Source organism: Triticum urartu, chromosome 5A, assembly GCF_056163025.1.
Source record: "Triticum urartu cultivar PI428250 chromosome 5A, HENAU_Tu73, whole genome shotgun sequence".
Lineage (NCBI taxonomy): Eukaryota > Viridiplantae > Streptophyta > Magnoliopsida > Poales > Poaceae > Triticum > Triticum urartu.
Window position 1 is genome coordinate 427,531,166 of NC_141877.1, and position 20,893 is coordinate 427,552,058.

At 45.6% G+C, this 20,893-nt stretch overlaps 2 protein-coding genes across 2 annotated transcripts; one reads left to right on the forward strand and one right to left on the reverse strand.

The window, feature by feature from the left end:
• The first annotated feature begins 11,542 nt into the window (after positions 1–11,542).
• LOC125507080 (uncharacterized) lies at positions 11,543–15,196 on the forward strand. The gene is made up of 4 exons (XM_048671774.2): positions 11,543–11,622; positions 11,791–11,842; positions 12,085–12,473; positions 12,848–15,196. Exons 3-4 carry the CDS (start codon positions 12,093–12,095, stop codon positions 15,053–15,055), a joined length of 2,589 nt encoding a protein of 862 aa, XP_048527731.2. The 5' UTR covers positions 11,543–11,622; positions 11,791–11,842; positions 12,085–12,092; the 3' UTR covers positions 15,056–15,196.
• Positions 15,197–17,378: 2,182 nt separating this feature from the next.
• LOC125509435 (uncharacterized) lies at positions 17,379–19,276 on the reverse strand. Its single transcript, XM_048674418.2, has 4 exons — positions 18,686–19,276; positions 18,228–18,298; positions 17,957–18,122; positions 17,379–17,829 (listed from the first exon to the last, which is right to left on the reverse strand). Exons 1-4 carry the CDS (start codon positions 18,833–18,835, stop codon positions 17,638–17,640), a joined length of 579 nt encoding a protein of 192 aa, XP_048530375.1. The 5' UTR covers positions 18,836–19,276; the 3' UTR covers positions 17,379–17,637.
• Positions 19,277–20,893: the final 1,617 nt, after the last annotated feature.

Here is a 20,893-nt window from a genome sequence, read left to right on the forward strand (position 1 = left end):
AGACGTATCACCCCTCAGGTAGTTATTTGGTCCAGTATTTTTCATATATTCAAAAATAATTCTCCGTGAAGTTTCAACTTATTTGGAGTTGTGCAGAATAGGTATCTCTGACGTAGCTTTTTCAGGTCCAGAATTCCAGCTGCCGGTATTCTCCCTCTTTGTGTAAACCTTGCATATTATGATAGAAAAGGCATTACAATTACCACATAAAGCATTATTATGCATAAAAACATTATAAATAATAGTAGGAAATCATGATGCAAAATGGACGTATCAGTGATTAGTGTTCCTCTTGGACGGTAATCACTTTTCCCTGGCGCTGGCTCCTACAAATAACAAAGCAACTCAAGTTAGATTAAGTACTTATGTGCATAATAAACAAAAGAAGTAAAGGTTGAAATTCACCTTTTTGTTAAAGGGCCAAATGCTTACCTTCCCATCAAAAATGCAAATAGCTTCTGCATTATATCTAGGCCTTGGCTATAGCAACCATAAACATGGTTTTGTCAATGGAGTTCTTATTTTGCACGGTCCTATGTGTGTCTTCTTCTGATGGAAGCTTGTAGAATTTCATGGTCTTCTGAGTGGTGTTAAACCACTTTTCATCTATATGGATTATGTTTTGCATATCCTTGAACGTGCACCTTTTTTCAAACTTTGCTGGTCAAACATAGAGAGACAAAACTGCAGCCTAGCCATTTTGTTTGCTTCCTTCAAGTATGGTTTGAGTGAGCTTGAATGCCTATCGAGTGAGCCGTCTGTAAACATCCTATCCAGTGTGCTTTTCTTCACACCCAAAGCCCTTGTGAGGTTGCGTATAGTTCTCCTTTGACTCCAAGGAATCTCAACAACCATATTGAGTTCAACTACAATCCTTTTGCGCCCACTGTTTTTCGGCTTCCTCGATCTTACATCAACGAGTACGCCTTGTCGAAGACACTCCTTCGCTCTCCTCCAAACACATTTGACCTTGTGCATTGAAACATGGAACATGTTTGCAACTTCTCTAGTTGTGGTCTTCTTTAATTTATTATTGACACTTCTTGCTGGCAATTCTTAATACATAACAGTCCTTTGCAAATCTGTTAAATTCTTGTATTTGGCTTTATCATGAACTTGCTCATTATCTTGTTGCTCTTGCTCCACATGCATGTCTTCTTCTGGTGCGAATCATACATGGCTTCATGTGGTTCTAAATCATTAAGCTCTTCTTCCTCAAACTCAATCTCTATGTCGCCTACATATATACCATAGTTCTCCTGGTCAACTTGAAGGTTATGCAGAGCTTCATTCATTGCTTTCACTTCCTCTTCTATGCTTTGGAAAGCACCACCTTGGTCTTCAAGTTCATCGTCTACAAGATCACAATTAGCTACTGTATGCAAAAGAATTAAACAAGAAGAGTTGAACAGATCAACAAAAAGTACTTGGGTCCATGTCTAGATCAAAGTGATGTTCATGCTGGAGTTCTTCATGCAAAGCAGCTTCAAGTTCATCCTCTACAAGGTGAGATTTTGTGAGTAGTTGGGTAAGATTGTAATTGAACATTCAAATATGCTATTAATAAATTATTTACTAACCTGATTCATTCGATTCATCCTCCTCTCCATGGGCAACATCGGGCTAATGTTCATCTTCTACCTCAAGGCACCATCATGATTAGCTACTGTATGCAAATAAATTGAACAAGAAGAATTGAACAGATCAACAAAGAGTACATAGGTCCATATTTAGATCAAAGTGATGTTCAGGCTGGAGTTCATCATGCAAGGCAGCTTCATCTTCTTCCTGTACAGTTTGCTCATGCAAGGCAACTTCGAGTTCTTCCTCATCTGGTGGTGCTATGTTCAAGTCCATGGCCATGGATAGTGTGTGTGGTGTACTGTTTGCTTCATGTGAGCTGCCTTTTGTAGCTGGGTTAGACGCTTGGGTTCGAATTCTTAAACATGGCGCCTCTTCTAATTTCTCTGGTGCCAAGTACTATTGTTATTTTAGTAGTTTAAATGGAAGGAACAGTGAAAATGGAGCTAAACTCTCGGGCGCCAGGTACTTTCTGGTGTTTGGATTGCTTTTTTGCTTTGTGTTGGTATTAACTATACACTTGAAATTGAAGCAACACCACAGCTGCTTTTTTTATCGGCAACACCACAGCTGCTAGTAGCTTAAATGAGGGTGGAAGGTGATTTCTGCAAAATTTGTTAATTTGTCTTGAAATACCTAGACGCACACTTTCTAGCAGACGGAGGGAGTAATCCTTATGCAGGAGATGAAACGGTACATCCTGATATGCTCTTAATATGTATTAATGAAATTTGTGGATTGAGTTAAAAAGAAGGTATTCCCTTTATCTTTGGAGGAAAAGATATTGACATGGTATAGTCTATTGTATTATATACATCGTGGTTTCTTCTAAGGCCCCTCCCAATGCTCCACCTTGTATAGTAGGTGCTAAGGCTGCCATGTAGGCAAAAAATCAGATGTGTCAAGGTAATTAAGAGGAGAGAGATGAGTGTGATGACCCCAGGAAGAAACAATGCCAAGCACAAGAATCTAGGCAAAACACTTAAATGGAAGAAGCCCACCAATGCACAGAGAACTTTAGTTGCAAAATCATTAAATGAGAGATGTTTAGCACCAACAAGTTAGGCCATGTTTGGTTCCAAATAAGTCACCAACTTATAAGTCGAAAAGTGAAAAAAGTGACTTATTTTACCAAATAGACCCAACTTATAAGTCACCCCAACTTGTAAGTCATAAGTTGCTCCATCCCAACTTAAAACTTATAAGTCACCCCTTTTGCGTGGGTCCCATCACCTTTACATAAAAAACAAGATAAAAAGGTGTGATCAGATGACTTATAAGTCAGATGACAACCAAACGGGCATGACTTATAAGTCGCTGATTTTAAGTCACCTGACTTATAAGTCAGGTGACTTATTGGAACCAAACAGACCCTTAGGCTAGTCATGGTGGGAGTAACTTAGCAAGTAACATACCGCAGTTCAAGACAAGTTTGCTTATGTGGCATTTATTTAATGAGGAGAGATGTGTTTAGAGTAACATAATATGTTATTGTAACATAGCATTTTTCAAGAAAAGATGAGTCTACAAGTTAATAAATGAAGCCATCTATGACACTACTACTATGTTACTTTGCACTATGAAGATAGTAACTTAAACTAGTGTCATATGCATGACACTAGTATAAGTTACTCCCCACTATGACTAGTCTTAAGCACCTTGCATTGGAGGCTTTAATTGCTAAAGTTTTAATGTGCTTAGCACCCGATGCATTAAGGTAGCCTAATGAAAATTGAAGAGGGGGCTCTCTCTTTTTAAAACTAGTGTTAAAAAAGTGTCTCACATTTTGAGACAGACAGTAGTATATTTTAGTACTTCTAGTTTATTTATTTCAAGTTTGCAAGGACGCATGTACTCCACTTCGTCTGCGAGTGAGAAACCTGTCAAAGCCGCCCCCAATCATAGTGATCGGGCTTTCCCAGTAAAACCTCCCAAGCTGCCCAATCATCGTGATCGGGCCAGGTCCCCTCCGCATTGAAGGCGCAGGGAGAGTTTCGTCTCCTACGCCCATGCGCTCTAAGGCTGGTTGTAATGGGGAGTATCATATACTAGTATCATGCATATGATACTAGTGTATGATACTACCTCTCTAATGCATAGTATCATATATTAGTATCATGTAGTACTCTATTTATTGCCATGCATGACACAAAGTAGTATAACATTTATTATGATACGGTATCATGATATGATACTCCACCCTCTCTTTCTTCACTTAATGCTATGACACCTCATCAAAATTGCCTAGTTGGCATGCATGATACTATCTATAATACTATCATTACGACCGGCCTAATAAAAATAAAAATAAAAGCATGTACAATGGTTCTATCTTAAGAGTGTCACGTAGGATAAATGATGAGTGGAGGAGAGAGAAACCATAAGAGAAGGCTTGTCTTATCTTATTTAAGAGAAGACAAAAGATGATTTCTTAGCACAATTTGTCTCACTATGTTTTTAGGAACAACTAATTATTGAAGATAAAGCTAAGAGATGACCCATTGTAGACATGTTTTTTTTGTCATCTTTAATTTACATGCAAAACTTAAGATAAGACTGTCTTATTAACCATTGTACGTGCCAAAGGAAATCCGTTCGCACTCCATGCTCCTCTATTCTCGCGCGCCTCCTACTCTCCCTCTCCTCGCCCCAAACAAAACCACCAACCAACCACTGCGGCCCGGACTCGCTCCGCCGCTGCTCTGCTCCCCGGGGCCGGGGGACCCGACCGATGGAGTTCTCTCGCCGCGGTCGAGCCACCGACGATGCCGGCGACGCCCACCGCTTCCCCGACCCCCCGTCGCACGGTACGCGTCGAGCCACTCTAAACATCCGCCCTTGTCCTCTGGTCGTTTCTTCCCTGTCAAATATTAACTGCAAATGAAGTAATCGCAGAACCATTTTGCTCTCAGTTCTCTCATGTGTTCAGATGCTTGCAACTACTGTTGTGATTCCGCGCCAAGAACTCCAATATCTGCGCCGCCGCTATGCGCTGGTTTTTTAGGAATCGAAAATAAGGCCGCAGTTTCTTTCGTGTGCTACTAGTAGATTGGAGTTTGTTACGATTTGGATTCGCTCGCTCGTTTGTTTCTCGAAAGGAGTTTCGGATCTGTCTGCGGGGGCAGAAGATACCAGAATCGGAGAACAACCCGCGCATCACAACCTTCATCTTTGCCGTCGAGAAATCTCGCAAACATGCCCCCTCTTCCATGGACAGACCTAACATAAGTCCATCCTAGCATAACATTATCCACCTTGCTATTTCAAATCACATGCAGATTTTCTTTTTCTCCCTTAATACTCCGATTTGTAATTTTTGTTCACTTCGGGGAATTGACACCGGTGCCAATGTACATGTTTGTGCTGACGCCTCCATGTTTTCTTCTTACCAAGCAACAGGGACTTCACCCGTGCTGATGGGGAACGGGTCACATGCCATCGTTCGAGGTGTTGGTACGGTCGATCTGAAGTTTACTTCGGGGAAGACTGTGCGTCTGAAGAACGTTCATCATGTGCTGTCCATCAATAAAAATCTCGTTAGCGGTTCCCGTTTATGTCGAGATGGTTTTAAGTTGGTTTTCGAATCCAATAAAGTTGTAATTTCTAAGTGTGAACAATTTGTTGGAAAAGGCTATGAGTGCGGAGGCTTGTTCCGCCTATCTTTGTCAGATATTTGCACTAAAGTTATTAATAATGTTTGCCACAATGATGAGTCTGATACTTGGCATTCACGACTTTGTCATATTAACTTTGGTTGCATGACGCGGCTAGCCAATATGAATTTAATTCCGGAAATCTCTACTGTCAAAGGCTCTAAGTGCCAAGTATGTGTGCAAGCTAAGCAACCTCGCAAGTCCCATAAGACTGCAGAGGCAAGAGACTTGGCGCCACTAGAGCTTATACATTCTGATCTTTGTGAGATGAATGGCGTGTTGACAAAAGGTGGAAAGAGATACTTCATGACGTTGATTGATGACTCCACTAGATATTGTTATGTGTATCTTCTGAAATCAAAAGATGAGGCTTTGACTTTCTTTAAAAACTATAAAGCTGAGGCAGAGAACCAACTTGATCGGAAAATTAAACGGCTTAGGTCCGATCGTGGTGGAGAGTATTTTTTCAATGAATTTGATCTGTTTTGTGCGGAACATGTTATAATCCATGAGAGGACGCCTCCCTACTCACCCCAGTCAAATGGGGTAGCCGAAAAAAAGAACCGAACTCTAACTGATATGGTTAACACCATGTTAGACACTTCGGGTCTATCCAAGGAATGGTGGGGGGAGGTGCTAATGACTGCGTGTAATGTTCTAAACCGAGTTCCCACAAAGCATAAGACCATGACTCCATTTGAGGAATGGGAAAGGAAAAGGTTGAAACTCTCTTACCTACGTACTTGGGGTTGTTTGGCGAAAGTCAATATACCAATTCCCAAGAAGCGCAAGCTTGGACCAAAAACCGTGGATTGTGTTCTTCTGGGCTATGCTTTTCATAGCATCGGCTATAGATTTTTGATAATAAAATCTGAGGTATCCGACATGCATGTTGGTACGATTATGGAATCAAATGATGCAACTTTCTTTGAGGACATATTTCCTATGAAGGATATGTCGAGTTCATCAAATCAGGAGATACCTACTCCATCTAGTGAGGAATTCACTGTAATTCCTGAACCCACCATTGCGATGGAACACGGTGAGAATCCTGTTGAGGGTGATAATGGAACTCCTGTGAGGAGTAAGAGACAGAGGACTGCAAAGTCTTTTGGTGATGATTTCATTGTGTACCTCGTGAATGACACACTCAGGACTATTTCAGAAGCCTATGCATCTCCTGATGCTGACTACTGGAAGGAAGCTGTACGTAGCGAGATGGATTCCATCTTAGCTAAGGGTACCTGGGAGATCACTGACCGTCCTTATGGGTGCAAACCTGTAGGATGTAAGTGGGTGTTCAAGAAGAAGCTTAGACCTGATGGTACAATTGAAAAGTACAAGGCACGACTTGTGGCCAAGGGTTATACCCAGAAAGAAGGTAAAGACTTCTTTGATACTTACTCACCCGTGGCTAGACTGACCATAATTCGGGTGCTACTATCACTGGCTGCCTCATATGGTCTTCTCGTTCATCAAATGGACGTTAAGACGGCTTTCCTCAATGGAGAGTTGAAGGAGGAAATTTACATGGATCAGCCAGATGGTTTTGTAGTACCTGGTCAGGAAGGAAAGGTGTGCAAGTTATTAAAGTCTTTATATGGCCTTAAACAAGCTCCTAAGGAGTGGCATGAGAAGTTCGAAAGAACATTAACTGCTGCCGGCTTTGTAGTAAACGATGGTGACAAGTGCGTGTACTATCGCTATGGTGGGGGCGAAGGAGTTATTCTTTGTCTGTATGTCGACGACATATTGATCTTTGGAACCAAACTTGATTTAATTAAGGAGGTTAAGGATTTCTTATCTCGCTATTTTGAGATGAAGGATCTAGGAGTAGCTGATGTTATCTTAAACATCAAGTTGTTGAGAGATGAGAATGGTGGGATCACACTGCTTCAGTCTCATTATGTGGAAAAGGTCTTGAGTCGTTTTGGGTATAGCGACTGCACGCCTTCTCCAACTCCATATGATGCTAGTGTGTTGCTTCGAAAGAATCGACGGATTGCTAGAGATCAACTGAGGTATTCTCAGATTATTGGCTCGTTTATGTATTTGGCGAGTGCCACAAGGCCTGACATCTCTTTTGCTGTGAGCAAGCTGAGTCGGTTTGTGTCAAAACCGGGAGATGATCATTGGCATGCGCTTGAGAGAGTTATGCGCTATTTGAAAGGCACCGCGAGCTATGTGATTCACTACACCGGGTATCCAAGGGTACTGGAGGGTTATAGTGACTCAAACTGGATATCTGATGCTGATGAGATTAAGGCCACAAGTGGTTATGTTTTTACACTTGGTGGTGGCGCTGTTTCCTAGAAGTCTTACAAGCAGACCATCTTAACGAGGTCAACTATGGAAGCAGAACTCACAGCATTAGACACTGCCACTGTTGAAGCAGAGTGGCTTCGTGAACTCTTGATGGACTTACCTATGGTTGAAAAATCAATACCCCCTATCCTGATGAACTGTGATAATCAAACTGTGATCGTCAAGATAAACAGTTCTAAGGACAATATGAAGTCCTCAAGGCATGTGAAGAGGAGACTAAAATCTGTCAAAAAATTGAGAAACTCCGGAGTTATTACGTTGGATTATATTCAAACGTCGAAAAACTTGGCAGATCCCTTCACAAAGGGTCTATCACGTAATGTGATAGATAATGCATCGATGGAGATGGGTTTGAGACCCACCGCATGAGTTGTCCATAGTGGTAACCCACTCTATGTGATCGGAGATCCCGTGAAGTAGAAGTAGGAGACAAGCTGTTGGTCAGCTGGGAGGAGAGTATCCCTATATTAATTATCCCACTCCATGAAGATGCAATACTCTCCTGATCTGCATGGAAGGTTGATACTTATCTTAATGTGTTCCAAGTGGCTTATTCGGGTAAGCAGAGATGTTGTTCTGCAGGACAACATCTTCTGAGGAACACACCTATATGAATTTGACTGTTAACGTCACAGTCTGTGAGAATTGGGTGTTCTCTAATAAATTCATGAAAGGCCCTGGAGTATGACGTATACGCTCCACCCGCGGGGAAGCCTTACGACAGCCCAGTATCGATCAAGAATTTGTGTGAAACTAGTTTCACAGAAAACTTGTAGTTCAAGGCATAGTCCACTATTCAAGTTGTGATCTAGTGTAGCATAAATTTCTAAGTGGAAGTTGAACTTCACAGTCTCCACTAAGCACCGGTATATAAACAATGTTTTGGAACTAAATGATGAGATGTGCCAATGAGACTTTGTGGGGGATTGTTGGAATTTTGCTAGTAGGCCTTTGGCCCAAAGCCCAACTAAAATTCTGAAATTCTCTTGGCCCATTCATGCACACATGTGAGTGGAGTGAGTGAGGCTAAAGTTTAGTCCCACCCCGGAAGTTGAGAGAGAGTTGCACCTTTTTATAAGGTGAGCTCTTCTACCACTTGTATGAGCATGAGAAGAGAAGACCTACATGCGCGCTCCTCCTCGCTCGCCTCGCCACGCCATGCCACGCCTCGTCACGATGCGCCGCGCCGCGGGTTGCGGGATTGAGCCGAGCCGAGGACAGAGCTATGCATGTTGTCTATATTTTTTCTGCACGGAAAAAATTAATGAGTCATTAATTAATAATTAACGGACGCGTTAATTACTGAACCGTTTCTGATTTTTTTGAATCGTGACGACTCGGACGTGGGGTTTACTCCCACGACCTACCCGACTCGCACTATATAGTCAGGCAGACGTCTACCCTAGCCGCCGCCGCTTCGTATGGTTTCTCACCACCGTTCCAGATCATTGCGCCGCCAAGCAAGTCTTCTCCATCCCTCCTTCCGGCGTGCACCGCGAGAAGGGACAGCAGGCCTCCGGAACCCCGCCTCTCGTGATCCTGTACGGGAGAGGGGCGATCAGGTTTTTGAGGAGCGCACTCGCGCGACTGCTGGCAGCGACGACTTCGCGAACGACGATTTCTTTCCCGACCTCGACAACCTCATCCTCGACGACATGGACGACAACGTCAACGCCGGCGGTGCTGCACCCGCTGCACCGTATGTGATTCTATCCTTTCTGTTCGAGATCGTGGTAGAATTCATGTTTCTAGTATGTGCCCTAGATGTGATATGTTCATCTGCTATGCTAGTTCGCATGATTAGTTTAATCTCTGTTGCTGTGGTCATGATTTATCTTCTGTTTATTCGAATTAAATCTCGTAGTAATTTGCTCATATTTCCAACATAATACATATGGCTTTAGGCATTTTCTAAAAAAAAGAAACGTACAAACAAAGTGCCTCAGTTGAGTCATGCTGAGAAAAAACGGGCAAAAAATCAACATATGCATATTGTTTGGTCGCCGACGGGTAGGTTTCTTGCATTAGGGGAGCAATTCTGCATAATGTTCGGTGTCTTGCATTAGCTGGACTGATGCAACTACGCGGTGTTTAGTTGCATACATGCAATGTGATTAAGAGTTAACATCTACACATAACACATAGAGCTACACAGTGCCATGGCGACTAAGGTGGACGGTGGCCGCGGCCAACACGACGAGCACATAATCATTGGTGACTTTGTCAGCGGCGCGACGAACTACTTGCTAGCATTGTCGTCGCAGAGAAAGTCCGTGCGAAGGGACGAATAGGAGGGCGCTGAGGCAGAGGACAGAGAAGGAGAAATGCAGTGCGCACGCCATGGCCGCGTCTGTGTAGTAGGACGAGGGAGAGGAGGTGGAAAGGAACGACGCTCGAGACGACTCCAGTATAGTAGGACGCGGGCAAGGAGGTCGAGAGGAACGACGTCGGCGAAGTGACAGTGCAGCAAGACACGGGAGAGTAGGCCGAAAGGTTGAAGCATTCAGGCCTAGAAATGCTTCAAAGTTCGTGCTATGCAGGTCAAACAGTGAATGTGGGAAATCAAACAGGCCAAATTCTTCCCGCGTGGGTCTGATTGGGCTCTATTCAAACAACCAAACACGTCCATAAATACGGGCATGCTATCCAAAAAAAATGAATATAAATACAGGCCTGTTCTGTAGGTAAAATTTGAAATTCTTTTTAGGTAAATATAAAAACGAAAATGTTAACGCTCACACGTGTGGGCGTTAGCCAACTCACCTACACGCCTCCATCACCGTCCAGTAACTTCTGCATGAATCTTGGCATGAATTAGCTGATTTTGTATGCCACGTAGGACAACTCGCGTGTGTGGTGTGTGAGAAAGGTCGCCCACACATCCGTTTTACCATATGGAGGGATCGGTGTGTGGGCGTTTAGCAGTTCGCCCACACCAGTTTTCAGTCACGCACAAGGGCTGGTGTGTTGGCGTTTGCCATCTCGCCCACACGCCCGCCTCCTCTCTCATACCCAAACTGCCAGTTGCCATGCATTTTGCAGTATACATGGCAACTGCCCTAATGTGATTGCAAGCAGATGGCAACTCTTTTTTTTACCCAAACATGTCAGTTGCCATATGTTTGACATGGAACATGGCAAACTGCCCTAGCGTGCACGTAAGCAGATGTCAACTCTTTCCTTTTAAATGGCAACTGCCCTAGCGTGCTTGTGAGCACATGTCAATTCTCTCTTTTACCCGAACATGTTTTTTGCCATGCCTTTTTTTGTAGCGCTACATGGCAACTGCCTAGTGTTAGTAGGTGGCAACTCCTAAAGTTTTGAAATCATGGCAACTGCAGTAGACCAGACCACACATGGCAACAGCTGTAGTTGTGCAAAAAATGACAATCTGGAACTTTGACCTGAGATGGCAACTTCAGTTGAGCAAACATGGCAACTGTAGTTGTCCGACATGGCAACCGTAGTTCAGCGACATGGCAACTGCACTCAAACGAACATGGACGAGGATCCAGCCCATGGCAACTGCGGGGCACGCTGTAAAGTGTCACGTGGGGCGTGCAGGACCACGAGGTACGAGGCCTGACGTACCGGGCGTGTGGGCGTTATCTATTTCGCCCACACGCACGCGTGTAAGAGGGACCGGGAGGGAAAAAAGAAGCATGTGGGCGCTAGTTGTTTTGCCCACACACAGACATGTGGGCTGGTCCTCTTAGGCACCCCACAAAACGTGTGGACAGATTCCTTAACGCCCACACGTGTGGCAGTTAGCGGCGTCCTATAAAAATTACTATTTCCCGCGAGATATATAATAAATAAAATAAATAAACAGCAGTACTACCGCAAGCCGCCCCCCACCATCTCGACCGGGGCACCCCAAAACGGAGCACTCGAAGTTCCCCGTTCCCCTCGCATCTTTGCTTTTGCAACGCCCCCCGTGCTCTCTTCGCCGAAACATCCCACCAATCCCCCGCCCCTCTGCTTCCTGTCGCCGCTCGCTCTGCTCCCCGCCCGATGGAGTTCTCCCGCCGCGGCCCAGCCACCGACGACCCTCCGCCGCACGGTACGTGCCGCCCGGGACACCCCCCCGCCTCCGCTGCCTTTGTACCAGGAAGCAACTAGAATCTGACTGCGATTGCATGCGAGAAGCGCTAGAATCTGCATCTGTTGTTTCACGGAGGACTCGAGGTTTTCGAAGCCGGTCATTCCCTGATTTCCTTTTTCTTTATAGGAAGAGGTTCTTCCCTGCATCACGGGAGGCTCCGAGACCGAGGCAATCCATGGTACTGGGACTGTTCTGCCTCTATCTAATCCGCGGCTTACAGAATAGCAGTAGCAGACTTGGTGTGGTTTGATTTGCTTGGGGGCACAAGATTGAAGATCCTGCCCAACTTGTTTGTCGATCCTACTTTATCCGGTTCACGGTTCCTCTGATCAGATGCAGAATACTTGTTCAAGCAAACAAGGGCAAGTCAATGGTGTAGAATTCTGATCCTTATATTATGTTCCTATATTGCCGGTGCAGGAGAGGCAATGCTGGTGATGAGGGACGCCCTGCTGTGGCAGCTCCAGAAGGACCGCCTTCGCCAGGAGATCATCATAGCCGAGCTGGCCAAGATAGAGCGTGCCATGGCCCTGGGCGCTGCGTCCGGTCACCACAGCATGCCGATGCCCCGGGACAGCATGCCGCAGCACAAAGGACCCGTCTTCGGCTGGGAACACTACGCCGACGTGGGTGAGGAAAATGATGTCAAACTAGCAAGCAACTATGGAAGGCAGAGTGCAGAGCCCAGATCTTGGAACCCCATCGCGGAAGATCGCGCGGAAAAATGCTGCAGCCCGTGCAAATGCAGGGTTGATCCGGGTGAACATAACTCGGCATTTGATGAACAGAAACCGCGAGATTCCAGTGAGGTGAGCAGCTTGTCCATTTTGTTATCTTCTCATATGTCATCTGTTTTGCTTATTTATTACTTCATTGGAATGAGGTGAGCAGCCGCTTTCATCAGTCCATTTTTGTTATTGTCAGGCAAATTGTTGTTAAGAAAACATCTTATGTTACTATCGGTATACTTATTACCTCGTAGTCATAGTTCACAATATCTGGACCTTGGTAGAACTTTTATAGCATACCATTATCAGTACTGGCAAGTTTGCTCGGCTTGTTCTCAGAATCATATACTAATGATCTGGTCAAACTTTAAAGAACTTATAAGGCCATGAAAGCGTCGCCTTCTCTGTTGTCAGAAGTACATACTAATGGTCTAATCTAACTGCATATCAAACAGAATGTTCCTCCAAATAAAGCGTCGCCTGCGGAGAAGTGGGAACTGACAGGAATAACCATACCAGTTAAGAAGCCGAAGCCACCCATGAGCCCCAGAAAAAGAAAGAAGCCACCCATGAGATGGAGTTGCCCGGTGTGCCAGGTACAAGCAGACTGTGCGCAGGACGTACATAAGCATTGTGCCGGGAAGAAGCACCGGTCAAATATAGCAAGACTGGAATCAGGCATTAAGGCCCTCGGTGGTCAGAAGGCAAAAAAAGCAGCAGAACCTTCTCTTGGTACATATCAGATGAAAACATCCTTGATAAGATGGAGCTGCAGCACCTGCCAGGCCAACGGTACATGCCAGTCAGACTTGGAGGAGCACCTCAAAGGCACATGGCATCAGCATAACATCAATGCCTTATGCAAAGGAGGCAACAACGATATTGTGGAGAACATTTCACTGCATGAAGCAAAATCGCGCGAGAGCAATGTGCCACAGCATGCAGAGAAGCCGCCTTTAGCAGGTTGCAACATTTGCCAAGTTATCTGTGGCCGCGAATCAGATCTTGAGATCCACCTGAAGGGTAAAAGGCACTTAAAGAAGATTCAAGCTCTATTCGAAGAAAGCAATACCAAGGCAATCAATTCTGAGTCTCTGAAAGCAAACTTGAACCCGGACAGCGGGCCGCTACATGTGGAGAAAATGAACTGTGACCTAGACTTGGAGAACCACGTCAGAGATGAAAGACGCACACTGAATGCTCGGACCCTTTGCGAAACAATCAACCAAGAGGAAAACAGTCCACCAGAAATTTCCAAAGAACAAACACCATCCTTGGAATGGGATTGCACTATGTGCCAGGCCAAATGTGCCTCTAAAGCCCATTTCGAGAATCACTGCATAAGCAGAAAGCATCAACAGAGGACCCAGGTGATACTCAGCGAATGCGATATCACGAAAACGGGCAGGACCCATGCGGTACTCAGCGAAGGCGATATCACGAAAATGGGCAATATCCACATGGAAGCATCATGCAAAGAAGGCAGTAACAATGATATGGAAAAGAACGTTGTGTCACAGGAAGCAAAATCGCATGAGAGCAATGTGCCAGAGCATGCAGAGAAACCACCTTCAGTACAGAGCTGCAACATTTGCCAAGGTATCTGTAACTGCGCACCAGATTTTGATATGCCGCAACATGTAGAGGAGACGAGTTGCAAATTAAGCTGGGAGAGCTACCTCAGACCCAGAGACGAGAGTCTCCAACTGATGGATGATTGGGCCCTTCGCGAAAAAATTAACCAAGATAAAAGCAATCCACCAGAAATGTCCAAGGACCAAATATCATCCTTGGAATGGGATTGCGCTACATGCCAGGCCAAATGTAACTCTGACCCTCAAACCGAGCATCACTGTAAAAACGGAAAGCATCAACAGAAGATCGATGTGACACTCCACGAAGGCGATATTGCCGAAGTTAGCAGTCTCAATGAAGCCCTTTGCAAAGAAGACAATAACAGCCATATGGACGTTGCGCCATGGGAAGCAAAATCGGATGAGTGCATTGTGTCGCAGCATGTAGAGAAGCCACCTTCAGTATGGAGTTGCAGCGATTGCCAAGTTATCTGTGCCCGCGAATCAGATTTTGAGGTCCACCTGAAGCGTGAAAGGCACTTGATGAAGATTGGAGCCCTGCTCGAAGAAAGTAAGAACATGGCAATATCCGAGTCACAGAAAGCAAACCTGTACCCGGACAGCGTGCCGCAGCATGCGGAGAAAATGAATTGTGAATTAGATTTGGGGAACAACCACGGAGATGAGAGACACCAACTGAATGTTTGCTCCCCTTGCAAAGAAAACAACCAAATGAAAAAAAATCCTCCAGAAATTGCCAACGACCAAGAACCACCCTCAGAATGGGATTGTGCTATGTGTCGGGAAAAATGTAACTCTGAATCTCAGATTGAGCATCATTGTGAAAGCAGAAGGAATCAACAGAAGACCGACGTGATACTCCGCGAAGGCGATATTGCGATAGTGAACAGTCTCCACTCGTATCCTCATGCAAGGAAGGCGATAACAACAGCACGGGCATTACACCACAGGAAGCAAAATCAGACGAGAACAATGTGCAGCAGCATGCAGAGAAGCCACCTCCGGTATGGGATTGCAGCATTTGCCAAGTTACGTGTAACCGCAAATCGGATTTGGTGTTCCACCTGAACAGTAAAAGGCACTTAAAGAAGTTTCGGGCCCTACTCGAAGGAAGCAATAATAAGGCAATGAATTCTGACTCACAGACAGCAAACTTGAACCAGGACAGTGTGCCTCAGCATGCGGAGAAAACAAATTGCGAACTAAACTGGGAGAGCTACCACAGACTCGGAGACGAGAAACACCAACTCAATGTTCAGGCCCTTGGCGAAGCAATCAACCAAGATAAAAACAGTCCGGCAGAAAAGGACCAGATGCTGTCCTCGGAATGGGACTGCGCGATGTGCCAGGCCAAATGTAACTCTAAAGCTCAACTTGAGCATCACTGCACAGGCAGAAAGCATCAGCAGAAGACCCAGGCTGTACTTGGCGAAGGTGATATTGCGGAAATAAGCAGTAGCAATGATATGGCGAAGAACGTTGTGTCACGGGACGCAAAGTCGCGTGAAAGAAATGTGCCACAGCATGTGGAGAAGCCACCTTTAGTAGGTTGCAGCATTTGCCAAGTTATCTGTGGCCGTGAATCAGATCTAGAGATCCACCTGAAGGCTAAAAGGCACTTAAAGAAGATTCGAGCTCTATTTGAAGAAAGCCAGAAGGCAATCAACTCAGAGTCTCTGAAAGCAAACTTGAACCGGGACAGCGGGCCGCTACAAGTGGGGAAAATGGACTGTGACCTAGACTCGGAGAACCACCTTAGAGATGAAAGACACCAACTGAATGTTCGGACCCATTGCGAAACAATCAACCAAGAGGAAAACAGTCCACCAGAAATTTCCAAAGACCAAACACCATCCTCGGAATGGGATTGCGCTGCGTGCCAGGCCAAATGTATCTCTAGAGCCCATTTTGAGAATCACTGCATAAGCAGAAAGCATCAACAGAGGACCCAGGTGATGCTCAGCGAAGGTGATATTGCGATAGTGAACAGTCTCCACATGGGAGCATCATGCAAAGGCAGTAACAATGCGTCACAGGATGCAAAATCGCATGAGAGCAATGCACCAGAGCATGAGTCACCCCCAATAAAGAGTTGCAGCATTTGCCAAGGTATCTGTAACTGCGAATCGGATTTGGATATCCACCTGATGAGTAAAAGGATCCAAGTTGTCACAGAAGAATGCAAGAACACGGCAATGAGTTCTGAGTTACAGAAAGCAAAGTTGAATTCAAGCGACGTGCCACAACATGTAGAGGAAACGAGTTGCCAGTTAAACTGGGAGAGCTACTCCAGACGCGGAGACGAGAGTCTCCAACTGGTGGATGATCAGGCCCTTTGCGAAAAAATCAACCAAGATAAAAACAATCCACCAGAGATTGCCAAGGACCAAATACCGTCCTCGGAATGGGATTGCGCTACATGCCAGGCCAAATGTAACTCTAAGGCTCAATTTGAGAATCACTGCATGAGCAGAAAGCATCAAAGGAAGGTTCAGGTGATGCTCGCCAGAGGCGATTTGTCGTAAAAAGGTAGTGTCGAGACCGCAGATGAACTAGCTTCAGATCAGATGGCTCGAATGGCAAGGATGAACTTCCTTTGGATGGCTCAAGTAGCAAGAATGAACTGCCTTGGGAGAAAGTGGAGGAGAACCTTTGAGAGGTCTGCGATCTGCAGTGCAACATCGGTGGAACACTGGAACACCTTTGAGAGGTCTGCGATCTGCAGTGCAACATCGGTGGAACACTGGAACATCGCCGTGTGGGAAGCTATCCGAAGCTAGGGCTTGTGTTCGTGTATGCAGGTGTATGGTTGTTAGGGGAAGTTGCAAACATGATGTATGTATATTCATTCGAATTATGTGATGGCATTGCAAGAATCTAATGTCGTCCATTTCAGGACAAACTGCTGACTGGTTTACTGTTTTAGGAGTAATTTTCAATGATTCATGCCATGTGATAATCAGTATACATACTGTACGATCCAGCAGTTTGCTATGTCTTTACTGAGATTAGAAGATTACCCAGGACCTCCCAGTAGGAAGAAAGGTTTATTTGCTCTGCACGTCTAAAATGCTACTAACTCTGTTTCTAAATATATAAGACGTTTTGTCAGTTTAGATTGAACTGTCAAGACGTCTAGGAACAGAAGATTGTAAGGCTCACAAGCAAATGTGGATCTGCTCATTAACATGCACTGCAATGAAGGATACACCTGGCAGTTGGCACGCTCCTGAATATTCACAGAAATATGAGGATGGCTAAAACTATCATCTAGTTTACGTTTTAAGATCATTACTGTATTGAAAGGATTCTCTAATAAGCAAACTACACAATTGATCTGAACTAATAAACAGAAACATTGCTTCTAAATCATCCATAACACGCATCAAAAGAAAAAGCATAGGCAAAGAACCGTAACTCGAAATCCAGGCTGGATGTTTCGTAACATTGTAATAGGATCGAACTTGTCTAAGTGTGTCAAACTATCTCAGTCCATGCCTCTACAGAGCATGAACTGTAAACATGAAGCATGAGTATCCTTATATCAATTGTTCATTTACAGAGCACCGGGCAATATTTGACGAAACCAGGCAGGGGTGCAGTCAACCACCAGAGAAGGATGCCATGCCATACCCATTTCTACGGCGGGACTAGACCTGCAAGGCTAGCCGGTCTTGCCATGCGGCTGCCCTCTTATCATCACTGGCCGGGGAATTTTCTGTATCCCTATAAACTGATAACTTGATATTGGAGGTCATCATATCTTCATCTACACCAGCCTGATCATGCTTCCCAGGTTCTGGATGGTCCTGGTACCCCTGGAAACCGGCTCCCTCAGCATTCTGCAGGTAAAGAGAAATCCAGATTGTCAGAAAATGCAATTCAGCGGGTAAAGAGGCAGCAAAAATGTCAGATGTAAGATATTCACATTACAGCTACGGTCTGACTGTATGGCATTTCAAAACATACCATTGCAGAATCATGATTCAAGTCCACATTTGTGTTCTTGCTAGTGGATGGCCCTTCATTGATCCCCAGAGGGGATGGGATTTGCTTAGCTTTCTTCTTCTTTAGCCTGTGATGTGTTTGCTCTGAATCATCATTGGCAAACGAACTGTACTTCCTCCGCAAGAATCTGGCAGAAAAACGCAATTCCAAACTTACAATGTCAGTGGAAGGGAATAAAACCAGATGATAACAAGTAGTGACAAAGAAGTAATCAAGAAACTGTCTGTCGTACTTGACTTCGGCGAGCAGTCCAAGCTTTCGCTGGTTTATGCGCTCTAGCCTCCTCTTCTTCGCCTCAGTTTCCTGCATCAGCCATGCTACCAGTGTCAGCTCCGAGTCCAATCGAGAACATATACAGTATCCAAGGCATTAGACCGTACTGGTAGAACTAGACTAATTCATTGACACGGTGAAACCCCTTTGTTACCAAACATTAGCGGTACAATCGAACCCTCAATCCCGAATTTAACAATCCTCCAACTGGACTAGTAAACCAGCAATCAGACAGAAAAGCAATCTGCCAGTACAGAAGATCAAACGGCGGCGTGACGCCGCGGGTTGTGACGCCGACAAACAAGGCCACGGATACAATGTAGTGTATTATACGATGGACTTGTATACAGGGTAGGAAGAGGTTCGACGAGTCGGCGGCGGCGGCCAACAACGGCGGAAGGAGAGAGACGGGAGCACCTTGAGCAAATCGTGGTAGTCCCGCCAGAGGGAGTCGAACCTGTCCCTCCCCCTGCCGCCGCCCTGGGCGGGCGGCGGCGGCGGCGCCGAGGGAGGGGGCCGCTTGGTGCCCTTCTTCCTGGGCAGGCGCGGCTCCCCGGCGTCGTCCATGGCGCAGGCGAGACCGAGCACCCAGCGAGGCCGGCCGGCCGGGGGCGGGGAATCCAGGAGGGCGGCGGAGGGGTGGGTGGGGGGAAAGGTAGATAGATCCGGACGGGGAAGGGAGGGAAACCGAGAGCGGGGCCGCGTGGAGTCGGGACTCAGGCAGGCCACGGGAACGGGAGGGAGGTGAGGGTTGGGGAGGGGGAGGGGGAGGGGGCGGGGGGACGTCCATCTTCATCTATCCGGTGCGGTGCGTGCGTGGGCGCGTGAGCGCGAGCGTGACCGAGAGAGAGACAACCGACGAAGGTAGGGAGGGAGGGCGGACGGCTGGTGCTGGGTTTGGGGCTGCGGCTGGGCTCCCAGCGGTGGAGTTGGAGTTGCAACTTGCAACTTCCACCGCAGCGTGAGCGGGGCGAGAGGTGCAGCTTCCCTCCATGAAGTTCCAGTTTCCCCTCTGGCTTCCCGGTATCCTGGGGCCGGGGATTGTTGTCCTCGGTCCCCTCCACGGTACTGTTCTTGGCTTTTTCTTGCCTCAGCGAGTTCAACTGCTCTTCCTATATGGCTATAAATACTATAATATTTTTTTAATACGAACTGAAACGAGTGAACAAACACACTAAAACATGTCTGTATACATCTGATTTTGAAAGAAGTTAACAACATCTTATAATCACTCGCAAAAAAGAAAAACATCTTATAATTCAAACGAAACAGAGAAAATACTACTCCCTCTGTCCCAAAATAATTTAGTACAAAGTTAAGTCACTTATTTTGGGATAGAGTGAGTATATTTTTGCAAAAAAACACATATATCTTTATAAAAACCGAAAAAGATAAAATCCGAACCACCTGAAAACCGCAAAAATCCGAACGACGTTGTTGCCGTCCTTTTTGAATTTGACGTCCGAATGCGCTGGCGTGGTTAGTTCACGATCAACCGTGTGTTCTCGTGTGCGCGTAGCCGTCGCGCCGTGCGTCTCTAACTGACTTGTGTGGGTCCTTGTCGCACCGCACACTTCGCCCAATAGCGCACGATCTCCACATCCCTCTTTTCTCCGCCCGCATTCACCCCCTCTCTTCAGTTTCGCGACCGTGGGCAACTCAACATTGCTATGCCTCGCCTCTCAATCTCTCCTCCATCTGCGGCGATTCGGGCAGAAGCACGTTCTGGTTTTGTGGTGGACGGCGGTTGTTTGCCGGTGAGGTTCCTTCCCCATTCCCCTGTTTTGCGCAATGCTTTCCCCCCCTCCGTTCCGCAGCGGATCTGCATTGTTGTGCTCCTCGTATCGGCCGATAGTGTAAGGTCATTCAGCGGCAACGTTAGGATTGTGTGGACGGCTGCTAGCAGATCAAGTACGGGATGTGATTGATTCATGCAGATTTGGTCAGCGGGTGGGTGGTGTTGTTGTTTTGTGGCGGTTCCCCGTCGTTTTTTTTACGAGTTGTTGATTTTTGTAGATTTAATTTGGGGGTGCATTTCGGATTTGTTATGTGTGGTCCACGGATTTCATTTTGGCATGTGGTTTGGAATCTGCAGTAGGTGGTTTTTTAGAGTTTGAATTGTAAGTTGTATGTAGGTGGGGTTGTACACTAAATCCAGATTTGCCCCCTTGATGGTTTGTGTGACACATGTATTATGTGTTGTTGGTTAGGTTTCCATATTTTGTTCATGATTTGTGCCTTGTTCATGACCTGATAATTGCATGCTGCAAAATTAGGTCTCTATCCCCTTTGTTCATGATTACCTTGCTACTTCTCTTGTTCCCATCATCTTTTACTGCTTAATACTACAGTCTCGTAGTGCTTGAAATTACCAGGGCATGGTGCTTGCATTGCCAGGCTATAGTGCTTGGAATTATATCAGAGTCATGGTTATGGGAATTACAAGAGTATATTGCTTAAATTTATTAGGGGCATAATGCTTGAATTACCAGTCTATAGTGCTTGAAATTATAAGGTCCTGGTTCTCAAAATTACCACGTGTGATGCTTCAAAATTACCGGGACCTGCAAGTTTATGTTTGATCACTTTTTTCATCATGTTCAGTCACCTAGTAGTTTTTATGTT